This window comes from Cololabis saira, chromosome 12 (genome assembly GCF_033807715.1).
Source record: "Cololabis saira isolate AMF1-May2022 chromosome 12, fColSai1.1, whole genome shotgun sequence".
Taxonomy (NCBI): domain Eukaryota; kingdom Metazoa; phylum Chordata; class Actinopteri; order Beloniformes; family Belonidae; genus Cololabis; species Cololabis saira.
This window is the reverse complement of record NC_084598.1, coordinates 35684146-35709796: the sequence shown is the minus strand read 5'-3', so window position 1 is coordinate 35709796 and position 25651 is coordinate 35684146. Positions and strand designations below refer to the sequence as shown.

The following is a 25651-nucleotide window of genomic DNA, read 5'->3' as shown; positions in this document are numbered from 1 at the left end:
AAAAACAGTTTAAATCCAAAAGATTCAGAATGGTTACTCTTCCCACAAGGAAGCCTGTCTGAGGGATTTCTTAAAAAGAAATTGGCCTAAGTCATATTATTCTCAAGTTTTTCTAGAAAACAGAAAAAAAGAAAGTCAAATATTTAATTCAATTGTTACTTTTTGAAAAAAAAAGTTGTGACTTGGGCCATTATTTTAACAGGGGGTGATAATATTGGTCTTTGAATGAGTTTCATAAAAACATTTACAGAAAGATGATGATTTTATATATATAACTGGTGTTTTGCATATTCAGCTGGGGTTATTTCGAATAAACTATAAAAGCCTGTTTTTTTTCATTTCTTTCTTCTAAACCTTCAGTTTGAGAGGGCTCTCTTCCCAGTATTCATCATCATCATTCCCATCTTATTCATTCTTCGACCAAACTGATTTCTTCCATCTCTTCTTCGGTCTTGTTTCAGCCAACTACATTTCCCCCTAAAATTCCCCTAAATTTCTCTCCTTGGTCATGCTCTACTCATCTTATTTCTATCTGCCAAACTTTCAAGCACTAAACCACCTTTAAAAAGCTGAAAATTCACATATACCAGGCATTATTCTTCCAATACAAAGATAATAAGCTTCACATGTAATCTTTTTCCCCTCCTATCTGATTGATTAAATTTCTCAACATAACATGCATATCTGCCTTTTCACATGCAAGACTAATCTCACCTCGACCTACTGCATTTCTTCTCCGCTTTACTGCCTGTTACTCACTTCTGTTTCTCAGACTGCTTCGACACAACCAACACATTTAAGTTCTACTTCTGTCCTTTTCCTCACCGTGCACGACTTTATCTTTGCGCAGCTTCAGTTTGCATGCTTGCCTCCATCGCTCTCTTTCATCTCCTCTTTTCATCTTTCAGCTCTGCGAAGCGTGGCCCCCATAATATACCAACTGTAATCTGCATAATGTGCATCTCACATTATCATTTCTGAGTCTTTCTTCTTTATTTTGTGAGAACGAGCTTCTCTTTCTATCAAGCATCATCTCAACTTTTAAGGTTCTCTTTCGACTGGAAACTTTAGTTTTTTTAATACCACCAACTACTTTCAGGGTTAAGAATTCTCATGGTGGTTTACCTGCAAGTGCTGTAAACCCGTCTTGTTTTTCAGAGATGTGAGAACTTCACATCAGGTTATATGAGTATTAAAACTAACTTTGTACCAGCGGGAGTCAGGACTACAAATTCCTTGCTTACAGCGGACTGACTTTAGTTTAAGTCATCCAGGAGTGGAAAAAGATAAAAAATACTAGTACACGTATTTATAACTTTCTGAAAACTTCTTGTTTCTTCTTCTTCAACATTGAATAACACAGTATGATTAGAAACTTCTCCTGAACTCCCAAACTTTGCCACAACCAACCTGGAACATTCACAATATTTCATACTAGATGTGCTATAAATTCTGTATTATATTACGGTATGTACTATTTAAATAAAGGATATTATTGTTACAGTAATTACTACTACCACAACTTTAAAGTTTTCAAGAATGAGAGCCAGCCTGTTAATTTCTTTGCTTAAACATCATTGCAGGGGTACATTTATATAGAGCAGAATAATTAAACATCTTTTAATTATTCTAAAGACTGGTCCCTTGATACGACTTCATATGTTATTTCATACAATTTCTTGTAAAGGATTAATCAAGTATTATTCATTTCAATGTATTATTGTTCACATTTCACTTTCTGAAAGTGTAGAGAGGTTAGTCATCCCTGGTCCTCGCGCCACCGTCCTGCATGTTTGAGTTTCTCTGCTTCAGCACACCGTGATACAAGTAGCTGTGTCATCAACAAAGTTGTCCAGACCCTGATGACAAGCTAATGAGGACTGTTAATGAGGACTGTTAATTAGAATCAGAGTACATGCTAGGCCACACTCCACAGAAAGGTTTTATTAAAACCACTTGTGGCTCTCTGCTCTTCTCAGATCAGAGGTTTGCAGCCTCAGCCAACCAAAAACCACTGGCTCAGAGTCTTATTCCCTTCTTTAATAGCACTAATATCAATGCTAAAATATAACATTTCCTTAAAAAATAAACTGATCTTAATACTAAATAGCAGCTTTTAAATGATGCATTTTATTCTATGTGTGATACAGTCGGATTTCACTAGAAATACATTTGATTGCCTAAACAGCCATTTGACTGAGTCGAGGGTTGAAACAGCCGTTCTTTTGCTCCTAGGGAGGCAGGTCAACCGTGATCTTGTCGTCCTGGTGTAAAACACCTCGCCAGATGTTTCAGTACCGCCTTGGAATAATTATTTAAGAAAGCAGATGTCATGTCACAAGAAATTCAGATACTATATGTGTAGCAAGGAAATTGCAACATGGTGATTGTTCAGTCCTGCATTACATTAAGCATTTAGCTGCAGTTTATGCTTTGTTTCTTATTTCATCCATTTTGGCCATCTATTTCACCACCAAAACTTGTTGTACAAGTAACTACCACAACATTTTAATGGCCATAAAAGAACCTTTTGAGATTTCTGACAACTGGTGACTGAAAGTTACATTTACAGACAATATATATGAAAATATACAGACACTGGGACTGAGGAGACGCAGGTGTGAACAACCAGGACAGAGGTAAACGGGTTTGGTCAATCAATCAATCAATCAATCACCCATGTCAGACAAAAAAATCCTTTCAAAGTAAAATGGGAAATTCAGCAAAGACTAAACAAAACTAACCTAAAAATCAAGACAAACTAGAAAAACAACCCAAAACTTTTACACAAAGCTAAGACCAACAGAAAACCCAGAAAATGACAACTATGGACAAAAAGGAGCCTCTTTAAAGAGGGTCAAACTTTGCTCATGGTGGGGTTAAATGTGTTTTGGTCACTGGTTTCATTGGTAAAAGAGGTCAAATCCACTAGAAAAGTCCTCTTTTTCTTAATTAGGGCAGTAATTTTCATCCAACAATGCTTCATTTTCAAGGCATCCCTTTCCTAAAGCACCCCAAAGAAACACCAGTTCCTTTATCGCAGATCATGCCTGACTCAGATGTTTAAAAGTGCCTTTTTTTTTAAACTCAGAAATGCTGAGGAAACAGTGTTGTCAGTCTCGGTCAAAACCCTGGGCTTAGCTCTTTTCTGTGGGAGCAATCTATAGTTTCCGAGAAAAGTAACTCAAAGCCACAGGAAGTGTATGAGAGGATGGAAAAAGGTGGGCCAAAAAGAACAAGGAGACAAAGGATGGAGAGAGTAAACTTGGTTAGGAGACGTCTGGAGATTTCTGTGTTGGAGAATCAATTCGTCCCTGTGTATACATCGTCGTCCTACTCTTTTCTTCTTTCTAGCCTGAAGCCATTGACAAGACATCACAACACCCGACGCCCACGCAGGACAAGCACAACTACCCAAACCCATCTGATTTCCCTCATCCTCTCCCACCTCTCATCCTCCAGCCCTTTGCTCCATTTCCCCCTTCATCTTTACTTCTGCTACTCCCACTGTATTCATACATTTCCCTCCAACCAAACTGATGCCATACCCCATCTATACTCCTTATGTTCACACTTCTTTGTCATGCCACTTTAAAAGTGCATTCAAAAAGAATTACACTTTTATTTTTAGTCTCTGCAACATTTGCTGCCCGAGTTCAACACACAGACATATATATTACATCTTTAAAGCTCTACATTATTAGTCAGATATTTCATTTTAGTTTCATTTACCCATGAGAAATGATTCATTTTTACACTTACATTACATCATTAACAGCAATTTCTCCATCATTATTAGATAAAGATTTTGGAGTCAACTGAGACTGTTTTGTACGACAGAGTATTAGGGCCAGGCAGGAGAAAAATAAAAATAATATTTTAGAGGAGGAAGATTTTTTTTTCATTATGCACTTCAAGAAAAAAGGCGAAATGTCGAGAAAAAAGTTGAAATGTCAAAATTAATGTTGAAGTACAATTTCAAGAAAACAGTCGAAATGTCGAGAAAAAAGTCGAAATGTTTAGAAAAGTCGAAATTGCAAGAAAAAAGTCGAAATGTCGAGAAAAAAGTCGAAACGTCGAGAAAAAAGTCGAAATGTTTAGAAAAGTCGAAATTTTAAGAAAAAAGTCGAAATGTTGAGGAAAAAAGTCGAAATGTCGGAAAAAAAAAGTCGAAATGTTGAGAACATTTCTCGAAATTGTATTTCAACAATCTTGACATTTCAACTTTTTTCTCGACATTTCGAAGTGCACAATAAAAAAAAAATCTTCCACTCTCAAATTTTTTTTCTCTTGCCTGGCCCTAATACTGTAGTTTTGTCACTGTGATTCAATGGAAAAAAATTGTATTTTTCAGGTTCAGGGAAACATATTTAACTTTAAACCCCTGGCCTCTCTACCATCTCTAGCAGCCGGTCGATGGGTTCCACTTCCAGCTGGTTGGAGTTTGCTCTCCCGTCAGAGGACGTCCCAGCCAGTTTTGAGAGACAAACCATCACATTAAGCCCTTTCATCCTCTGAAAGGAATCATTTTGTCCCTTGGTTGTTCAGCGTAGCGCTCGTAATTCATGTGTTGTCTGGATCTTGATGGAAAATAAGTTATTGGTTTACTTGTCTCACAGTGTGATCTTGGATTCCCGAGCAACAAAGCCACCACGTTTTCTCTTTAAATTATACATTTTTCATTAGCAAATCCAATGGGGACTTGTCTAATATCTAGCTCTTTTCTTCTTCTCCAGATTGACTTCCCCTTATCTCTAGTTGTCACACTGCTTTTGATTCTTAAGCTTTCTGGAGTTCCTTCATCTCTCCGCCACTTTGCCATCGCACTCCTCCTCCTCCTCCTCCTCTGCTCATTTCCCACCTCCCTGCTCATCTCTTCTTGTCTGCCTCAGTGGGAGGTTGGAAAATACTCTACATCTCTCTTAAAACCAAAGTGCTGGTTCACGCCGCCAACTAGCTTTTGAATTGAAATAAAAAGCCAATGTGGTGCTGGTGCATCCCTCAGTCGCATTAACATCATCGTTCCTCCTCAACGTCAAACCAAGAGTTGAGGCGATGCAGCGATATGAAGGGACACAAAGAAGGACGACAGACAGTTGGAAAGGACCCTCGGGCATTGGGAAAGGTAGCGTGAGTGGCATCTGCGCGCTCGTGTGTGTGTGGGCGTGTGTGTGTGTGTGTGTGTGTGTGTGTGTGACTTTGTAACAGGTAGCTGAATATGAGGATGCTCTCACGAGAGACATCGTGCACATTTCCATGTTGTTCAGTTCAACATGACAAAAGAGACTATCAAAGTAGAAGTCTGTTTGGGACATGAACAAAGAAGCGCTGACAGTCAGTTCGAGTTTAGCAGGGCACAGTTAAAAGCTGCACAAAACAGACATTTCCACACACTGCACTCTGTTCTTTTCCTTTCAGATGCATCTTGAAAAGGAAACCCCTTTCCATCTCTTTATCTTTGGAGTCTCTGCATTCAAACACACCAGGATGAAGGGAAATGAATAAATAAATGGTAACCATTAGCATTCAGAACGATTCTGAAAAATAGTTTTGCATGGATGTGATGTATTATACAAATCTATTCCCACAATGTACTATAAACAATAAATACATCTTTCAAAGTTCCCGAGGGTCCGAGTAAAAAAAACCCATCCCAGACTTTGATTTTCAGGGGACAGTACCAGGGGATGTAGAGGAAACGGCATCTGGTGCCCTAGGATGTGATGTCAGCTGTGGACAGGGCCGCCGCCTGTCCACAGCTGACTATGCGCTATGGGCCGTTTTTTTTTTTTTTTTTTTTTTTTTTCAAAAAATTTTATTTATTTTTTTTTCGTTTTTTTTTCTCCGTTTTTTCCCTTATAAATATCAACAGTTACGTTCCATTACAGACCTAAATGTCTACTAGTCTGTGCATATCAATAAATATATGTGCAATGATGCGCGTGTCTGTTGTTCAATACAACTGATCAGACCAAGCGCAGACACAAGCTGCTCTGATCCAGACGGGTGGAGTTGGAACAAACTGTCACACAAGAGTCGTCGAGAGAACGAGACAGATTCAGGAAATTTCCATCAGGGGATGAAAAAAGAAAAAAACCAAAGAAAATGGAAGAGTTTAATGCCTCTCTGAAAGGCTCTATTGATAAATTTGTTACAAAAATCACCGATCCGACCGGGTCTCAAGCAGCCGCGGGGCCCCGCGTCGAGGCAAGCCCGGATGATGTTGAGGCAGGGGAAGATATCTAGTATTTTGCTAATTGGAGAGTTAAAGTTGCGCATATAGACACCCGATCCGACCCGAAAAACCCCAAAATTTCAAGGGCCCCCCCTAGCCATTTCGCACAGGGCCTCGCAAATCTCCCAGTCGGCTCTGGCAGTGGACCAACCAAACTGGTATCAATAGGACATCCAGAATCATCCAGCATCGCTACGCAGGTGTCAGTGAATGATTGTTGTCATTTTACCTTAACAACTTCCAGATCCAGGGAGTTATTAGCTATTTTACAGCTATTTGCTTGTTTTAAATAGTGGCCCTTACTCATTTCTGTATAAGTCATTGCATAAAGCCTGGGTATGGCAACAAATGGGACCAGAACCAATTCATGAAAGGATTTTTGTTACTGTAATTGAATGGGTGGAAAAGGCATGACTTTGCACAATCAAATGTGCAAATGCAATCATTTTTTATCTTATTATGTATCTTGGATTTAGCTGTTTTAAAAGGTTTTATAATAGATACAGTTATTTTGCTAAAGGCATGAATTACCCTGTTATGTATCATAGTTTATAATTAAAAGAGAAATTCAGATTTAAGGTCATACACCTGTACATCTAATTACAATTAAAATACAGCTGAAAACTGGAACCCAACCGCCCCGCTCACCAGAGTAGTCTTCACGGCAGATGCAGGTGTAGCCCCCCTCTCTGCGGGCGCACACCCCTCCGTTCAGGCAGGGGTTGGAGTAACACAAGTTGATTTCTGTCTCACAGTAATCGCCCGTGAAGCCCACAGGGCACCGGCAGCGCAGGCCTGCGATGGGATGGATCGGCCGGAACAAGATGGAAGGCGAGGAGATGAAGGGGGCAGAGCTGTTGAAGCGGAGCACCGAAATGCATTTCATGTAGTTCTGACAAGGCTCCCGCAAACACACGTTGTCATCGAATGGGAGGACCTGGAGTGATGGGAGAGGACAGATGAAAGGCATGAGTCATCAGAGAGCAGAGAACATTTCCAACTCCATGACTCCAGAAATCACAGTTCAGTAGACATTCAGGAGTAACACCGGATTTTATTTTTTTATTTCTCAAAACACGCCTTCTGACATGTGACTCCAGTAAACCTGTAGGTCTAATCTCATATTAAGAATTGAGTTTCTTTGACAATAATTTCAGTTCTCCATGTCTTGTTATTTACAGGAAACATTTACAGGACTGTCTCAGAAAATTTGAATATTGTGATAAAGTTCTTTATTTTCTGTAATGCAATTAAAAAATCAAAAATGTCATACATTCTGGATTCAATACAAATCAACTGAAATATTGCAAGCCTTTTATTATTTTAATATTGCTGATTATGGCTTACAGTTTAAGAATAAGATTCCCAGAATATTCTAATTTTTTGAGATAGGATATTTGAGTTTTCTTAAGCTGTAAGCATTATCAGCAATATTAAAATAATAAAAGGCTTGCAATATTTCAGTTGATTTGTTATGAATCCAGAATGTATGACACTTTTGTTTTTGTAATTGCATTACAGAAAATCACAATATTCTAATTTTCTGAGACAGTCTTGTAAATAAGTATTTTTGCCTGAAGGCTAGAATCCCCTCCCAGTTCTGTGTGGAAGAGACTGATGGTATAGTGATCACAACATTAACTTCTACACTTTGTATGACAAAATATAAAGTACTATGACATGGATATGAATGTACTTATTTTTGTATCTATACGATGACAACACAAAGTGAGAGACTGTCAAATTAACTGATCTTTTACATTAATTTATCATAAAACACAATCTGATCGTCATCTAAGTGTCAATAAAAGATGATCACAGAGTGCTTAAGCTGGTAAAAACAAATCATTATAATTTCTTGTTTTTTTTTTAAACACACTGGTCTTACATCTGTTGATGTGTGAAAGCCTCCCTCCGTCTCCCTCCGGCACTCCCTAAGAATAAAATGTGCCCCATCATGCAGTCTGCCAAGCCTCTCTATCCCTCCCCCACATCGTGTGCATTAACCCTCCCCCTATTGGTCGACACGATGTACGTTAGGCTTTTAGGCTCCAGGATGTTTGCCTTCTGTGTATGATGCGTATGATGATTGTGGTGGTGGTAATTATGAGTAATTATATTATTCATTCCAGAGACAGTATTAATATGTCTGATTCAGAACTACAAAAACACTTGCTTAAGACCTCTACTGCCAAAAGAAGTTAGACTGACGATTTACTCCAACACCTCACTCACCTTTTCCCTCAGCTCTGTGAATCTTTTATAGGGGTACTCAAAAAAGACAAGAGTAATTGTTATTATTGGTGTGTGTTACCACCTGAAGTAAATTGTGTGTCTGTTGTTGTTACTAGAATATGGCCATGTTTACACATAGCCGGTATTTACAAAAACGGATATTTCCCCCTTTACGTTTTGAAAAATATCCTCGTTTACACGAACCCGCATACATACGCTGTTAAGGGTGCTATGAGCATCCAAACCTGCAGGGGGCAGTGTAACGAGAAGCGTAAAGTCATGTTAAAGTCAGAATCCTGGAAAACGTCAACAAATGACACGTGTGAAGCCTGAATAATATGGTTCCGTGTTAAATCGACGGCGTAGCCTACGTACGGTGCGCGTCGCCGCATACCCTATGCCGTAGGCTCTGCGTTGGTGTAACGCGGAACCATAAATCAGCCTTGACTGCCAGTAACTTCCAAGATGGAACGAGAGTCTTTCGTTTGGAGTGACAGAGAAGTGGAGTTACTTTTAAGTGTGACTTTAAAATATAAAACAGGTAAAATACAAGAAAATATTGACGGTGGCCAAACAAATTGTAAACACAGGTCGCACAAATGATGCTGGTGACGTTTCTGTTGCATAATGTGACGTTCTGAAGCCTAAATCTCCATTTCCCTCCGTTTACAAGCAAACGTGAAAACTGAGTTTTTGAAAATCTCCACTTTGGCCGGAGTTTTCAGAAATGATCGTTTTTGGTGACTTTGAGCTCCGTTTTCGTGTAAACGAACGGCCAAAACGCATTAAAACACCACCGTTTTTGCTACGTGTAAACGGGGCCTAAATATGACATTTCATTTTATAGGAAATGCTGAAACCAAGTTCATTCCAAAGTGTTCCCATACTTTTTCTTGCCTCCAATGCTGCTCACCCAGCTGACACGAGACATGGCACGTCTTGCCCAGATGAACATGATATAAATGGATCAGCTACTTAGATGTGTCACATTATCCCATTATCCATACCTGATCTGGCTGTTTAGACACCAATGGGCCTGATATCTAATATTAGGGTCTGGAAGGTGCATCCCTATTGGATAAGTAGAGTTTCATGGACGTTTTAATGACTTTTAAGGAAGTTATGGTGATCCTGAGTGGATGACCATGTGGATTTCTTCTCTTGTTTCAGAAGTGATGGGCAGGAAGGAGAGTATAGCACTCTGATGGATCGTTTTGAAGAGTGGGCTGGAGGAAATCATCTACCAATGTATGTGGAAAAAGCCTGGAGAGGTAGTGGATGACCTCAGAAAACAGCACTGAAACTGTGCACCCTGGGTAGGCCGACAGAACAGCTGTGTATGAAGGAGCTCAGTCGCCTCCACTTCCTGAGGAAGCCAAGATGCTTCAATGTGTATAACAAGACACTGGAAATGTTCTGCCAGTCCGTTGTGTCCAGCTCTGTTTGTCTCTGTTTTTCACTAAGTGACTGAATAAATGTATTCAGTACGATGGCTCCATCGCTGGCTGCGAAGGGGAGAGTTTTGAAGCTGTGGTGGTGAGGAGGACACTGAACAAACTGTTATCCATCATGGGTAACCCCCGACCGCCCTGTCCACTACACGCTGGACGGACAACAGTGCTCATTCTCCAACAGACTCGCACAACTCCTACATAACAAGGACAGCAACAGGAAGTCCTTTCTGCCTCATGCCACACAACTGAATAACACATCACCCTTGTGTGACAGCTACTCGCTGTGTTTCAGTAGTCGCTGTAACCACCACTACACTGTTAACGCTGCTTTTCACCCTCCAACTCAGAATGCATTCTAATATCCACACATCATCCCCTTTTATTATTAGTATGGAATATAGGCAGTAGGCAGGGTTCTCATCTGTCCTGGAAAACGATTGGTCAATTTTCCAGTCCTGGAAATCATATGGAAAATGAAAAAAAGTCAAATGTCCTGGAAACGCTTAAGTTTTCCTGCAAAATTATCCAACATTAAGGCTGTGCATTAGAGTAGAAGGTACAGCGCTTCTCTGCTTGTAGCCGGTGCAGCTCCACGTGACCCTACCAGCCCATCAGATTGCTTAGAGCGGTTTTCCAACCCAGTGCTTCCAGTTGACTGTGGCTAGATTTAGTGACTTTTCAGATGCCGTTAAGGACTAAATGCTTAGAGACAAAACTAGCGACTGAAAGTTGAAAAGTGTCGTTAGTGTTGGTCCGTGATGTGAGGTTTTTCTGCTTACAGAGACCACAGGGAAGAGGAGCATCCTCAATTAAAATGTCCCGGAAACGTCCTGGAAAATAATTTAAGGGAAAAAGTGGGAACCCTTTGTACGTTTAAACATTTTTTCGTTTTTTTTATAGTGAATTTTTTGTCACTTTATATGACTGAAACCTTCGGTAACATAAGAATCTCCCAATTTGGGATACATTTGATCTATCCATGCATCTGGGTTCCCCTGCCTCTCGCCTGTAATGATCTGGGATAGGCTGGATGGATGATGGATGGATGGATGGATGGATGGATGGATGGATGGATGGATGGATGGATGGATGGATGGATGGATGGATGGATGGATGGATGGATGGATGGATGGATGGATGGATGGATGGATGGATGGATCTTGGTTCTTCAAGACATCTCACATCAGAAAGGCTTCGTTAGCTCTAAATGATTAGTGACCTTTTTTTTTTTCTTAAAATGACATACTATTAAAGTCCTATGAAAGTCATGGGATCATTTAAATTTAAAAGATTGTGTCTCTTCCGATAGTGAAGGAGTTTATACTAACGGAGTTTGTGGGCCACTGTCTGTAAAGGGAAGCTCATATTCTCAGCCTTATCTCTTCACACTGCTGAACCCCGTTTCACCAGCTTTGCCAGCTTATTCTTACTCAATTTGCAGAAATTCTCTCTTGTGAAATGACCAGTACAAAAAATACCAAAACCAGTTGGAAATGGCAGGCCTTGCTCAGCGGCTGATAGGAGAGTCCACTGTTCAAAACGACCAAGACGGCTGCAAAATTGCTAAAAGCATCTTGGCTCAACAGGTTTTTACTGCAAAACAGCCATCAGTCATTCAAGGGCGTTCCCCACTCTACAGCACATGCGTCTTTTTTCTCATTGGATGGCTGGCCAGAAAACCCCTTCACCCCTTCATAAATACTTTTTCCTTTTGGTTACACATGTTCACACACACTGAAACATCTGCCCATGCACATGTGCCAGAGTACGCATTTGCATGGGTAGAAAGGCTCTGAGCTGTGTAAACATGTGTGTAATGTAAGCACTGCCCCTGCTGCGAGCAGGTATGCGTCACTTCATGCCTGATAACATATGGTGGTCGGGTTTGTGCATTGTTGCATGAAGTTATATGCCCACCCTGCCTTGAGCCTATATAGGGAATTATTCTCGGGTCGCATGCAGTACAAGTGTCTCGTGCTTCTAGCTGACTAAAATTATTGGAATAAAAAGCTGAATATTTAAGTTCTTTTTAAGTAAAGATTTGATTCCGTTACTAATGTTTGCAATGTAGCAAAAAGAGCTACGTTTGTAAAATTGTACATCGTGTAACTTTGGTAAAATCCCAAACAAGCGAGAGACTGATTTTCTTTTTTTAAGCGTGATCCACTTGCAACATCTGCACATTTGCCTCCATATGCTGCTTAAAATCCACCAACGTTAACCAGTTTAAAGTGGGATTCCCATGTGTTGGTGTGTGTTGCTGCACATGAACAAACCTCCATCTGCGTCAGAGAAGTCAGCCTGGGTCTGTTCAAGTACAACTGCTCCTCCAAGGCCTCAGAGGGGAAAAAGTCTCCGCCTGGCAACGCAGCGGAGAAGCTGACGTTCAGGATCCGGCCCGGCGACGCGTCCATGTCCGGCTGGATGTTAAAGATGAAGACGTCCTCCACGGGCACCGAGAGCACTGCGGACACGCCCTCCAGGAAGGTGCCCAGCTGCGGCGACAGGAAGTGCTCCTGGGACATGTTCTGGAGGCGGACGGTGACGCTGTTTCCAAGCATGTCCTCGGTGATGATGAGGACTCTGAGAACGCACTGGGCTGAGATGCTGTGGACGCCGTCTGGAAAGGTTAAGGAAGGGGAGAAGAGGAAAACACAGTTAGGTCTAGGCCTGTGTTGAAAAAATGTATTTTTCGATTCTAAATCGATTCTCATATTAATTCCTAAAAATCGATTCTTATGCCTAAAGATCGATTTATTTATTTTTTTTTTCATTTTCGCCAGGTGAACTTTAATCCCAGTAGTCGGACACACAGTTTGTCATGACACTTCTGAGTGCGTGGTGACAGAATAAATTAGATAAGCTAAAATGATTTGTTTACTGCATGAACTGTTGCAATTTCTTTCTTTTTTGCACTTTAAATGGATATTGAAAGGCCTGTTTGAGTAATTTATTTCTTATTTATTTCTTAGTTATTTCACAATAATTATTGTGAAATTATTATTTCACAGGTTCACAGTATAGTATTTCACAGTATAGTATTATTTCATTATTTTACAGTCATATAATTCAGGCAACAGCTCAAAAAACATTTTAAATAACACTAAGCCAAATCAATATCGAATCATGATAATCGATTCTGAATATTAAGAATCGGAATCGAATCGATTCTTGACATTTGAATCGATACCCAGCCCTAGTTAGGTCAACCAACAGAAACAGACGTGTTCATTGCAGGATGTACAGAAGGTAGGAAAAAATACTTAAAAGCGTAGATGAAGAAGTTGGAGATTGAATGACTGTGAGCAGTAGAAGGAAAGAATACAGAAGAAGTAGGAAACAACTGGGATCAATGCACAAATACTGGAAATACAGCATTATATTTCACTCTTTAGGCTACCTTTTAGTCCAAAGTGAATAAAACACTCGCTCAAACCGGGTTGCACATTAAATCAAAGGTAATGCACTGCTGCATGTTATCTAAATTTCATAAGAGGGAGGAAGTGACTGGAACTGCCAGGGGCATGCAGGATATGCTCGGAATTAGGTTTACAGTCGGTGGCAAAAGTTCTTATCTAGGTTTTAGTTCAGGCTCACGATTAAGTTCATGCTGCATTTGGGTCATGTGATGTGCATTCTGTTAAGCAGTAGATTTCAGGGAAATGGACCCACAGGTGGAAAGAGCTCCACTGAAATCCAACCGCCACACCTGTGGCTGATGAGCCTCATCACCTGCACCACATTGGTTTCAATTTTCTTTTGTTTAATTTGATATAAAAGCAGTGTGGTTGGTTCTGTTTTTTTTTTTGTACTTTTCTTTGTAATGCAAACCATGGTAATGAAGTCCTGAAGCAAGGTTAGTCACTGGGAACACAAACAGACATGAACACACATGCGGGCCCGAGTCTGCAGGCAGGCCAGGTAACCTATTTAGAAGGCAGATTTGTACAAAAGCTCAGTTTGTTGAACCTTGAACTGACAGAAACTCTGAGATTTCCATTTTGTTTGTGAGGTTAAAACAGAAAACAAACAAAGAGGAGAAGTCTGTTAGCATTGTAAGCTGCTCTGCAAACATAACATGGTTTTGTTCAACAAGCACTGACTTCTTCTGTCTCCCACCCTTCATAAAGCTCAAAAAGGTTTAATTTCAAGATGAATTTAATCCCTCAGGGGGGCAATTTGTGTTAAGGGTAGCAGGGCAAGATTAAACTCAGTATGATCATAACATGCATCATACAAACAGGAGAGACTAGTACCAAAAATAAAAAAGATACTGCACTAATTTTGAACTATTGAGACGCAGCAACAGGTACAAGAGTTCTTGAACCTGTTGGTCCGACATCTCGGTACGTTACATCTGCAGCCAGAAGGAAAAGGCAGAAACTCTCGAAACCGCTGATGACTTGGATCAGCCAGGATAGAACTGGCTTTCTACACGTGCCGGATTTTTTATTTTTTTATACAGGTCATCCAGATTATTCAACATCCCTCAGGGTTTTGTGTTTCATTAGTCAGTGAATTTTAAAACGCACGTCTGAGGACCGACATGTCCTTTTATTAGAGCCTGAACTGGTTTGAATGGAGTTTCTTTTGTATTCCGAAAAATAGCTTATATTGACAATCCGATAATGTTTGCCATGTGCCAATCATTTCTGCTGGAGAATTATCTCTTTCCTGCTGTTACATTTACCCGTCATACTCCCTGACTTCACCTCCAATAGTTTTTTTTTTAATTCATCTTTCAGTCAAAGATTTCCAGACGTGAGTTTTCTTCCAAATCACAGCCTTCATGCTATAGAAATGAATCATTAATGATTCACCATAATATTTTTTTCCACATCACCCTGCTCCCACCTCTAAGTAAAGGGGCTTTCCAGGGTCATTGGACTGAATAATGTTTTTGCTCAGGTAAATTGTTATTAAAATGAGATACAACCATGAACCTGATGCTTTGAGTTACACATGCGGATTCTGGTTGTCTCCTGTAAAACTGCTCCCAACACCTACGCTCCACCACTCGTCACTCACGCTATAACAAATCACTCATTAAACATTTAAATAACACACTGACTCGCTCTGCAGTTTCTCCCACATCAACTCTCTTTCCTTCCTGAAGTCGCTCTACTCTCCCGCTGAAAGAGGTGCTCAGATTCACTTAATATTGCAATAAAAGCTCTATTCTAATGATGAAAGGTGGGAGGATCTGTTTTGTTTACTTGTTATTGCTGTGGTAAATCATGCTAAAGGACCCTGTATTTTTGTAGTTGTGGTGCGCACGCTTAATTCAGAGCAGCCAGAGCCAACTATACACCCCGATGTGAAACTGGAAATTCCGAGTTTCTCTTCTGAGGATTTGTCAACTCTGAGTTAAAATTTTAACAGTCTGTTGGAGATCTTTTCTAAAAGAAGACCCTTCTGACGGGCCTGAGGTACTTTACTTTTACTTTACTTTCCCCTATTAAACCACCATCTTTGCCTGGGATTTCAGTTGTTTGCACTCACATGCTCTTGATCTCATTCTTCTAAACCAGGGGTCGGCAACCCAAAATGTTTTAGAGCCATATTGGACCAAAAACACAAAAAACAAATATGTCTGGAGCCGCAAAAAATGAAAAGTCTTGTATAAGCCTTAGAATGAAGGCAACACATGCTGCATGTATCTATATTAGTTATAACTCAAAATTTCGAGAAAGTCAAAATGTCAAGAAAAAAGTCGAAATGTTGAGAAAAAAGTCGAAATGTCGAGGAAATGGTCAAAATTTCGTGAAAAAAGTCGGCATGTTGAGAAGAAAGTCGGCATGTTGAGAAAAAAGTTGAAAGGTTGCAAAAAAAGTTGAAATGTCAAGAAAAAACTTGAAATGTCGAGAAAAAAGTCGAAATGTTGAGGAAATAGTCAAAATTTCATGAAAAAAGTCGAAAGGTTGAGGAGTCAGTCGAAATGTTGAGAAAAAAAGTCAAAATTTCGAGAAAAAAGTCGAATTGTCGAGATTAATGTTTAAGTATAATCTAAAAAAAAAAGTCGAAATGTCGAGAAAAAAGTCAAAATTTCGAGAAACTAAGTCGAAATGTCGAGATTAAAAAGGAAAAGAAAAAGGAAGAAAGAAAGAGAAATAAAGGAAAAAAGAAGAAAAAAAGAAGAAAAAAAGGAAAAAAAAGGTCAAACATTTTTGAAAAAGCTCCAGGGAGCCACTAGGGCGGCGCTGAAGAGCCGCATGCTGCTCTAGAACGGCGGGTTGCCGACCCCTGTTCTAAACGCTCTCATCATGTGGCCCTAATTCTAGACAACAGTCATTACAGTATGTTACAGTCAAGGGATTGTATTTTTTACACTTTTCCAGTTTTATTGACAACCCAAGCTGCTTTAGCACCACAAGCCACACTCACCCATCAACAAAACATTTGTCCACCACTCTGTTGTGATTCTGTTAACAATGTTTTTCCTTTTTCCTACACACAATCATACATCTGTAAACACATCGGGGCCAATGTGGGATTCAGTGTGTTGCTCGAAGACATTTTTATATGTGGACTGCAAGGCCAGAAATCAAAAGTTCAAGTTCAAGTCCTCTTCCTCCTGAGTAGAGTTGTCTGTCAAAACAGGGGGAGAAAAAAACACCCTGAGCTCTAGGCCTTAAAGGCAGGGTAAGGGATTTTTCTGAATGACCTAACAACATTGCTGCAGTCCTCCCTGAGAAAACACACCCCATCATGAGCCCCCTCCTCTCCTCTTGGCCAGAGCAGCGTTCCTTATGGATCCTTTTGACTCCATTTAGTCACCAAAGGTGCTCCCTCAAGAGAGTAAGATGTGGTGGATGTGTGAAATCATCTGGAAGCCACTTCCAAGGCTGGCCGCGGGAATAATTACATTATTTCGTCTGATGTTACAGCAGAAAAAGAATGTATCCTCTTGAATCTGCGGATTTGCCAGGAAATCGTTTTAAAGCCTTGCACGATTTTATTATTATTTTTTTTTTAATCATCCACAATACAGACGGCCATACATGCTGTTCGACTTCTAGGTCAAAAAGCAAATTTTTTTTTTAAAGTGAAGGTATCACAAAAATTAAGGACGCTATTTTTTTAAGTATTGATTGAATGTAGGAGTGAAACAGAGTGAATGATAACAGAATAAAAAAATTAAGCAATAAAGGAGGGGTCACAACAGAAAAGAACTAAATGAGCGCGATGGAGGGAATACAATGAAACCAAGAAGATCGGGGGGCAGTGAGATAAGAGAGGGTGAAAGAGAAAAGGGGATTATTAAAAAACTGGAAAGCAAAAGACACGATTAGTATAAAAGAGAAATAGGCCCAGGACTTACAAGGAATGAATTAAATCGCAATTCATATGTAAATGCATAACGCTAGCGTCCTTCCTTCTGCCCAATAAACATAACTCAAAATGTTATTGCTAGATTTAAAATCAAAATCATTCAACAAAAACATCTGACAATTTAAAGCAGGAAAAGAAATCTTTGTTTTCTACGTCTCGCCTATACTTACACTTCGTCATTTGCTAGTGGCAAAAATAAACATACACAAAAAGAGAGGAGGAAATGAAAGAGAAAAAAGCAATGCTGCAGAAATGAAACACTGACTGAAAGAAGGAGGAAACAGAGGGAGAAGAAGGGCGAGAAGGTTTTGAGGCTGGGGGTTGGGTCTGGTGGCAGCTGGTTTGATTACCGGATTATGAGGAGTCTCACTCCCCGCTGACCCCAGCACACACACACACACACGCGTATACACACTCACACACACATACAAAAACATGCACACACACTGAAATTCAGAGGGTTTTCATAATAAATGAACAGCCAGAGGGAGTAGTGCTCTTATGGGACAGGTGGGGGACGGAAGACGCTACAGAAAACCTCTCCATCTCTAAAATACAGGTTATATGTATGTATGTATGTATGTGTATGTGTATATATATATATATATATATATATATATATATATATATATATATATACACAAACACATACATACATGTATGTATGTATGTATTGGGCTTCATTTAATCCTTCCATGCATGGCTTTATTGATTACTGTCAGTCCTGCAAAGATGCAGCCCTGACATTGATCTCGACCGTTTCCAGTCAGTATGTTTACATGCACTAACAGAAAGTCGAATCGTTGCCTTAATCCAACCGGTATTGAGGTTTTAAAAGCCATGTATACAGCTCTTGAGATCGAGCTTTTAGTGCCAGATAATGCGTCCTAATCCGGCGTGTATACGCAACACACGCTTAGCCGAGCTACTGACCGCCCCGGGACTCCCCCTTCTGGAAGTGACGACACCGCGAAAGCCAGACTATCAACACAGTAGGTTAAGAAGAAGATGAACAACAAAGAAGTAACCGGAAGAACGCAAAAGTGTGTGTGGCACCACCTAGCATCGCAGAGTCGAACACACCTCACTCAATAATCGATCGTCTTCTCACGCATGTATACTTGGATTTCTCAGAAACTCCAGTTTAATCCTTAGCTAGATTGTTTCCAATAGCTTGATTTAGATGTGCATGGAACCGCACTGACATAAATCTTGAATAGTATCTTGAATAGTTCTGCTTCAGTAAACTGAGGCCGAATAATCAGCTGTGGCAGGAAGGACACAATCACACACATTCACACAAACCCAGTCAGAGTGGGACACAACTGCCTTCCAATGAAAGTTCAACTAAAGTATGTCATTAAAGCACATATTCATGAGCCAACAGCCAGTTTTACAAGACATTCATGGCCCCATGGTCATCTACGTGGGACGTGGAAAGTTCAGCGTACAGTACTTTGTTCAAAAACGAGGTGAAACTTAACATGTAAATATCTATAGTTTTAGGATTCAAAATTAGACTTTTCATCTGTCCATCCATGCACACATCCATTATAAACGTGTGCGCGGTTATTCCTATTCAGGATCACTGGCTAAATTAGACTATATTTGGAAAAATGAATAAAGTATTTAAAGGGTTTTTCCTAACTATAGATCATGCAATGTCAGCAGTGAAATTAGGTGAATATTCCCCGGTATTATTCACATGTGGCTATTCTGCAACACGTGGATACTGAAATCCTCTTTTAGACGACAGGTTTGAATTATTTTAAAACATGTACTCGTATGATGAGGTTCCAGCTGCAAACACCTGTTGCAGATATTGTCTCATTTAACATATCATCCGTCCACTTTGTGCAGTAGGCATGTTGGCTTCCCGCAGGCTGTGCGCTTGTTTTCTGACAGGAAATAAATATATATATCTATTAAAATGTCACTGGCAGGCAAGCTGAAGCGCCTGCTTCACAGGAACCCCCATCAGCGGCCCACAGGGAGCTACAGCAGTTTTCTAACAGCAACATTTGACATCCCAAATGAATCCGTTACAAGGATAAAATGAAAAATGGGAAAATTATCAGAGCAACAGTTCGCAGTGATTTTGTCAGCCTTAAGAGCTATGTTAGTGTGAAGCGCTTACCAAAAAAATTGCATTAAACCTAGCATTAAACAACTAAACATGCAAAAATACAGTAGTTAAAAAAAAAGACGGGAAATTCCTTTGACTTAATAGGTTTTCTGCAGTAATTTTGTTATTAAATTTGATCCGATCTTTATCTAAGTCACAATAACAGAAAAACACAGTGTGCTTAAGCGGTTAACAGAAATAATCATAGGGTTTCTTGTCTCGCTTTGCCTTGAGCACACCCATTAAACACTCACAGCTCTGAGCGGAAGTGCAAGTGAACCCATTACATAATTACATCAACTACAGCTGACTGGAGCCAGTAGTTTGCACACCTGGAGTCCAATTAATTAAATGAGCTTTGAGATGGGGGTTTAGAGATACTCTGTTTTAATTTTTTAAAAGATGCTCCTGAAGTCCAGTAAAAACAGGGGGAGACAAGAGCATGACTGAAGTAAATCCACCGCAGAATGGCTTTAGAAAAAGAAAATCCACCTTTCTGAGCCGTCCAGTCAGAACCTGGACCTTAACATCATACAGATGCTGTGGAATGACCTCACCAGAGCTGTTAACACCAGAAATCCTCCAATGTGTCTCAGCTGAAGCCGTGTTGTAACGGGGAACGGTCCTAGGTTCCCCCGTAATGTTGTGCAGGTTTGATCCAGGAACTTCAGATTAATTGACCGTCAACTTCAAGCAGAGCCGTCTGGGAGATTTGCGAGGCCCTGTGCGAAACGGCCGGGGGGGGGCCCCTCGCAAAATTTTTGGGTTTTTCGGGTCGGATCGGGTGTCTATATGCGCAATTTTAACTCTCCAATTAGCAAAATACTGGATACCTTCCCCTGCCTCATCCTCATCTCGGCTTGCCTCAACGCGGGGCCTCGCGGTTGCTTGAGACCCGGTCGGATTGGTGATTTTTGTAACTAATTTATCAAACAAGCCTTTCAGAGAGGCATTAAACTCTTCCATTTTCTTTAGTTTTTTTGTTTTTTCATCCCCTGATGGAAATTTCCTGAATCTGTCTCGTTCTCTCGACATTGTGGGACAGTTTGTTCCAACTCCACCGTCTGGATCAGAGCAGCTTGTGTCTGCGCTTGGTCTGATCAGTTGTATTGAACAACAGACATCATTGCACATATATTTATTGATATGCACAGACTATTACACATTTAGGTCTGTAATGGAAGGTGACTGTTGATATTTATAAGGGAAAAAAAAAAAAAAACGGCCCATAGCGCGAGGCCCTGTGCAGTCGCACGGTTCGCATACCCCTTGCGGCGGCCCTAACTCCAAGGGTTCCTATACTTTTTCCCTCATGCTGTGAATATTTTAATGGCCGTTCAAAGTTATAATCGTTTTATAATCATTTTGTGTTTGTCTATTATTATTTAGAAGAAAAATCAGTTGGCATTTTGGTGAATTAATGCAGAAAACCAGTAAATTCCAGCAGGTTTATAGACGTTTTCTTAGTTTTAGTGAAGCTAATTTGAACATCCAATACACAACCACCTAAGAACAGGGAAGGGGGGGGGGGGGGGTTTAAATTACCCACATTTTTAAATGGAAAACTGAGTCCTTCTTAAAATGTACACAATATAATCTAGTGTAACCATTCGGAGCTCATGTTAAGTTCAGTTTAAATGGCCAATATAGAGCTGAAAGTCTGTGATCTGCAGTGTGTGTCAGATCTAGCTAAGAATAACACAAGAACACCATGGAAATTGGGAATAACTTTAGACGAGAGGTAAATAAAGGTAATCTTCCCGGAAAGTCACAGAATCATGACTAATGCATCACCCTGTCTCCATGCCACTCCGCTTTAGCATGCGTGGAAACAATAAAACATTGATAACTTCCCAACCTAAAGCTCCACAAATGGAAGGTTATTTTGGCTTTAACTTTCACAACACGGGAAAACAAAGCATTTTAGCGCCTACAACCTGGAGACACTTCTGCAAGCTTTCACAATTCCTGTGGGCTTCTTGCCGCTACTTTCTCCTTCATGTGCACGGACTTCAAAGTTGGACGGGGGCTTGGAGCTGCCGCACACACAGACTCTGCACAACCACGCTGATCTGGAGTCATCGCTGAGGTTTGGGCAGATGCATAAACATCAACATGCCATGAAAGAAAGGCTGGCCCCCAATCAGGGCTCCGGCTCCCAGACGCTTTGTGGGTATATGCGGTCCCAGCGTTTCAAAGGGTTGAGGGAGTTCAGCGCTATCTCTCAGTACCAGGTAGCCTGACTAATAGAACACTCAAAGCTTCTTGAATGTCAGGGCATCCTGAGCTTGCTGCCTGGAAATCCAGACGGAAATAGTTTGCAAAGTAGCGTGCAATTGAAGCCCACAGCTGGGACTGCAAACAAACCCCCCCGCAAAAAAAAAAAAAAATTGTAATAAAGGGCAGAGGGATGGGTCATGACGGGGAGCTCTGGCATTTTCTTCTAAGCAGCAAAACATGACAGGTTGGGAGATGCTGGGTCTGCTTGGTTTTAGTTTAGTTTAGTAGTTCAACAAAAACGGATGAAAAATATTTAAGGAGCATTTAGAGATTTAGTTGTTTTTTTTTTCTCAGTGAAAATTGATTAGCATTTTTAAAATTCTTTATTATTAAAGTTAAGTGGATGTTGTTTTTTAAATAACTATTGAATAATATTACCGGGTAATAAATGATGATGTGACAATTTCAGACCACCATTCTTTGATTTATTCACTTTACATCAGACTCAGGTGTCCAAGAAAAAGCTCTTTTCATCCGATCTCGGTGCGTTTAGTGATAAAGTTCAAATGTTTTCAGACGGCAGAAGGAAAACCTTACTCTAGCATCGACCTGATGAGCATCAACCCTCACAAATTGACACTTCAGAGTCATTTTAGATTTGGGATGTTGAGATTGTTGGATGCGTATGTTCATCATTAACATTTTTTTCTTCTGTGGAGGCAAACCCTGCCAAGGTTAGAAGTTCAAGTCCTTCCACGCTCCAGTAACATTTACACCACTAATGTTAAGGGTCTCACTAAAAGCGTTTAAACTCCCGCTACTACAATGAGCGGGGATTAAAAGGACTGACAGCAAAAGGGGGAGATATATTACAACTAGAATGCAAAACCAAAAAAAACCCATACAGTCAAATTGGATTTGCGCAGCATAAAAGCTTTGTGTTGCTACTCTGAAACAAGCCAAACACTGTCTCGGTGCCCTCAGTCCCTAACTTCACACTCCATGCACTCACATGGCTGTAAATCCCATTTCACACTGTGTTGTCACATCCCTTTGTTTGGCCTTTTCCAGGCGCTCCTCCATGTTCACCGTCCTCAGAAAGCCCTAATAAAAACACCAGACCAGGCGGAATTTTCAAAACTCGGTGTAACGAATACTGCTGCCCTCAGGTCTGCGGAAAAAATGAATAGAGTTGGCACTGAGTACTGAAGGTCTGAAGTTGTTAATGGAGCAGAGAAACGACTGACTGAAGCGTCGTTCCCAAAAAACTCTGCTCTCAGACGGAGCAGCGACTGTGAGCATTCAAAGTGATTGACGAATGCATAAGTGAGTGACGGGATAGATTGAGACATCTAAGAGTTAGAACAGTTAAATAACGCAAGCAGCATATTTGCATCATTGCAAATCACTTGCACCCAGGCACTGGCCTGACAGCTGATTTTTGCGCTCTGTTTGTTCGTTAAAGCCTTCCGGCCCCTGAGGTCCGACCACTCATTATACTCAGTGTTAAGTAGAACAGTTAAAATAAATAAATAAGTAAAACACACACACAAACAGAAGTACAGCTGCCCCAGCTGCATAATGCTTTAAACCCCCCTTTTACTACAGAGGCAGTAATCCTTCACGTTAAAACAGCTACACTCAACTTGACTGAACACAAAAAAGGCCCGCTGCACTTTCATATCATGGTCTCACACACCCTCGTGTTTATCGTTCTTCTGCACAAATCCACGGCGACCTCTTGGATATGCAGGCGTTAGCAGCTGCTTACAGATGTGGTCCCCGTCTTCCATCCTACATCTGCCCAAACTCCACGTTTATTTTGCTTTTAGGAAAAAAAGGCTCCTCCTTCCTTTTTTATATATTTTTGGGAAAATACAATCGGTTTTCTACGGAAGAGTATTAGGGCCAGGCAGGAGAAAAATAAAAATAATATTGGAGTGGAGGAAGATTTTTTTTTCATTATGCACTTCGAGAAAAAAGTCGAATTGTCGAGAAAAAAGCCGAAATGTCGAAATTAATGTTGAAGTACAATTTCGAGAAAACTTTCGAGAAAACTTCGTGAATAAAGTTGAAATTTTGAGAAAAAAGGCGAAATTTCGACTTTTTTCTCAAAACTGTATTTCAACATTATTCTCGACATTTCTACTTTTTTCTCGACATTTCTACTTTTTTCTCGACATTTCTACTTTTTTATCGAAACTAGGGCTGAACGATTTTTGAAAATAATCTAATTGCGATTTTTTTCCTCAATATTGCGATTGCGATTTAATATGCGATTATTTTTTTTCAAGGTCCTGTTCTCATGTATTTTTCAACTACACAAGCAATAAATCAGTCTGTTTTATAATAAACATTGCCAGATTTATTTAAAGCACAGATTACAATAATAAAGAAAACAAATCTGTGCCTTTACCTCTTTAACACGTCTACACATGGGTCGTTCTCTCTGAACCCAATCGCACAACACCAAACCGGGTTAAACTTTAGGCAAAACGAGGCGTAGTTTGATAGAAAAACACAGAAAAACTCCCACAGGGAACAAAAAACCTTCCTCACAGGCAGTACTCGAGTTGTAAAAGAAAATCAGGGGGGATGGTGGATTTTATCATATGGGGACAGATAATTTGTGCTGATTACAAATAATATAATATATTACAAATAATAGCAGTGACCAAAACACCTGCAGAAATACTGCAGGAATGACATAGCAGCAGTTAAATGCAGCCTTCTGTAAGCTTTAAATATCCACTGGGCTTACATCAAATACATCAAAACACAACAATAAAAAACACTTTTATGAACTTATCAATATGACTCTGTCCTTCACAGGATAAGTAAAATGGATCACTGCAAAAATCACAATCTTAACAAGAATATTTGTCTTATTTCTAGTTAAAATGTCTCATTTTAGTAAAAAAAAAATCTCATTACACTTAAAGCAAGGCTCATCACTGGAAAAAACAAAAAATGTCACCTGTTTCAAGTAGATTTTCACTTAAAATAAGTAGAAAAATCTGCCAGGGGAACAAGATTTTTTTGCTTGTAATAAGAAGATAAATCTTGTCCCAGTGGCAGATTTTTCTACTTATTTCAAGTGAAAATTTACTTGAAACAGGTGAAAATTGTCAAATAAGTTATTTTTCTGGTGTTATTTTTCTGGTGATGACTCTAAATGTTGAAATAGCAGTAAAACCACATTCATTGATGAAATGAAATAAGGGATGGAAAGGGGGGGATGACAGTTTTACAGGGGGGATGATTTGGACTGTTTTTATTTCAGGAGGGGATGATTTTGACCGTTTTTTATTTCATCCCCCTTCAACTCGAGTACTGCTCACAGGGAACTCAGAACGTCTTCATAAATAACTCAAAAATCACAGAGAGAAAAAAAAACCACCAGCAAACTAACAAACAAACCAATAAAGCTCACAGAGTTAACAAAACGAACCAGCAACTCGCAGCCGCTCTGTAACTTCTCCGGAGAGCTGACGGGCTGCAGGTGGTTTGGGCTGATTTATGGTTCAGCGTCACACCAACGCAGAACCTACGCCGTAGGGTACGCGGTACGCACAACGTACGGTGCGCGTCGCCACGTAACCTACGGCGTAAGCTCTGCGTCGATTTAACGCGGAACCATAAATCCGGCTTCACAGCGCGACTGCCCGCCCGGCTCGTGCTCGGCGCCGCGCGCAGCTCCTCGCCACGCCGACTCCGCGCTCATATATTTAATACATTTATAAAGCCCATATATTTATAAAGCCCTGCCTGGCCGAGCCCTAACACTGAGGCCATGGTAGATACAGTAGGTTACAGGCGGACACGCGGCACTGTTGACTTTTTTTCCCTGCCGGCAACGTGACCAGATCACGTGACCAGATCACGTGACTGGTCAAATCGCAGCCTTTGCGGTTAGAAAATCTCGTTTTATCACATCGCGATATTATCGCAAATGCAATTAATCGTTCAGCCCTACTCGAAACTGTATTTCAACATTAATTTCGACATTTCAACATTTTTCTTGACATTTTGACTTTTTTCTCGAAACTG

General features: G+C 40.3%; 1 protein-coding gene across 5 annotated transcripts in view; it reads right to left on the bottom strand.

Moving 5' to 3' along the window:
• celsr3 (cadherin, EGF LAG seven-pass G-type receptor 3) overlaps positions 1 to 25651 on the bottom strand; it is a 158952-nt gene that overhangs the window by 107480 nt on the left and 25821 nt on the right. For all 5 annotated transcript variants that reach the window (XM_061736720.1, XM_061736725.1, XM_061736721.1 and 2 more), the window contains exons 2-3: positions 12201 to 12544; positions 6884 to 7172 (exon numbers count right to left, since the gene is read on the bottom strand). In XM_061736720.1, the coding sequence (XP_061592704.1) occupies positions 6884 to 7172; positions 12201 to 12544 (633 nt within the window). The remainder of the gene's footprint in view (positions 1 to 6883; positions 7173 to 12200; positions 12545 to 25651) is intronic.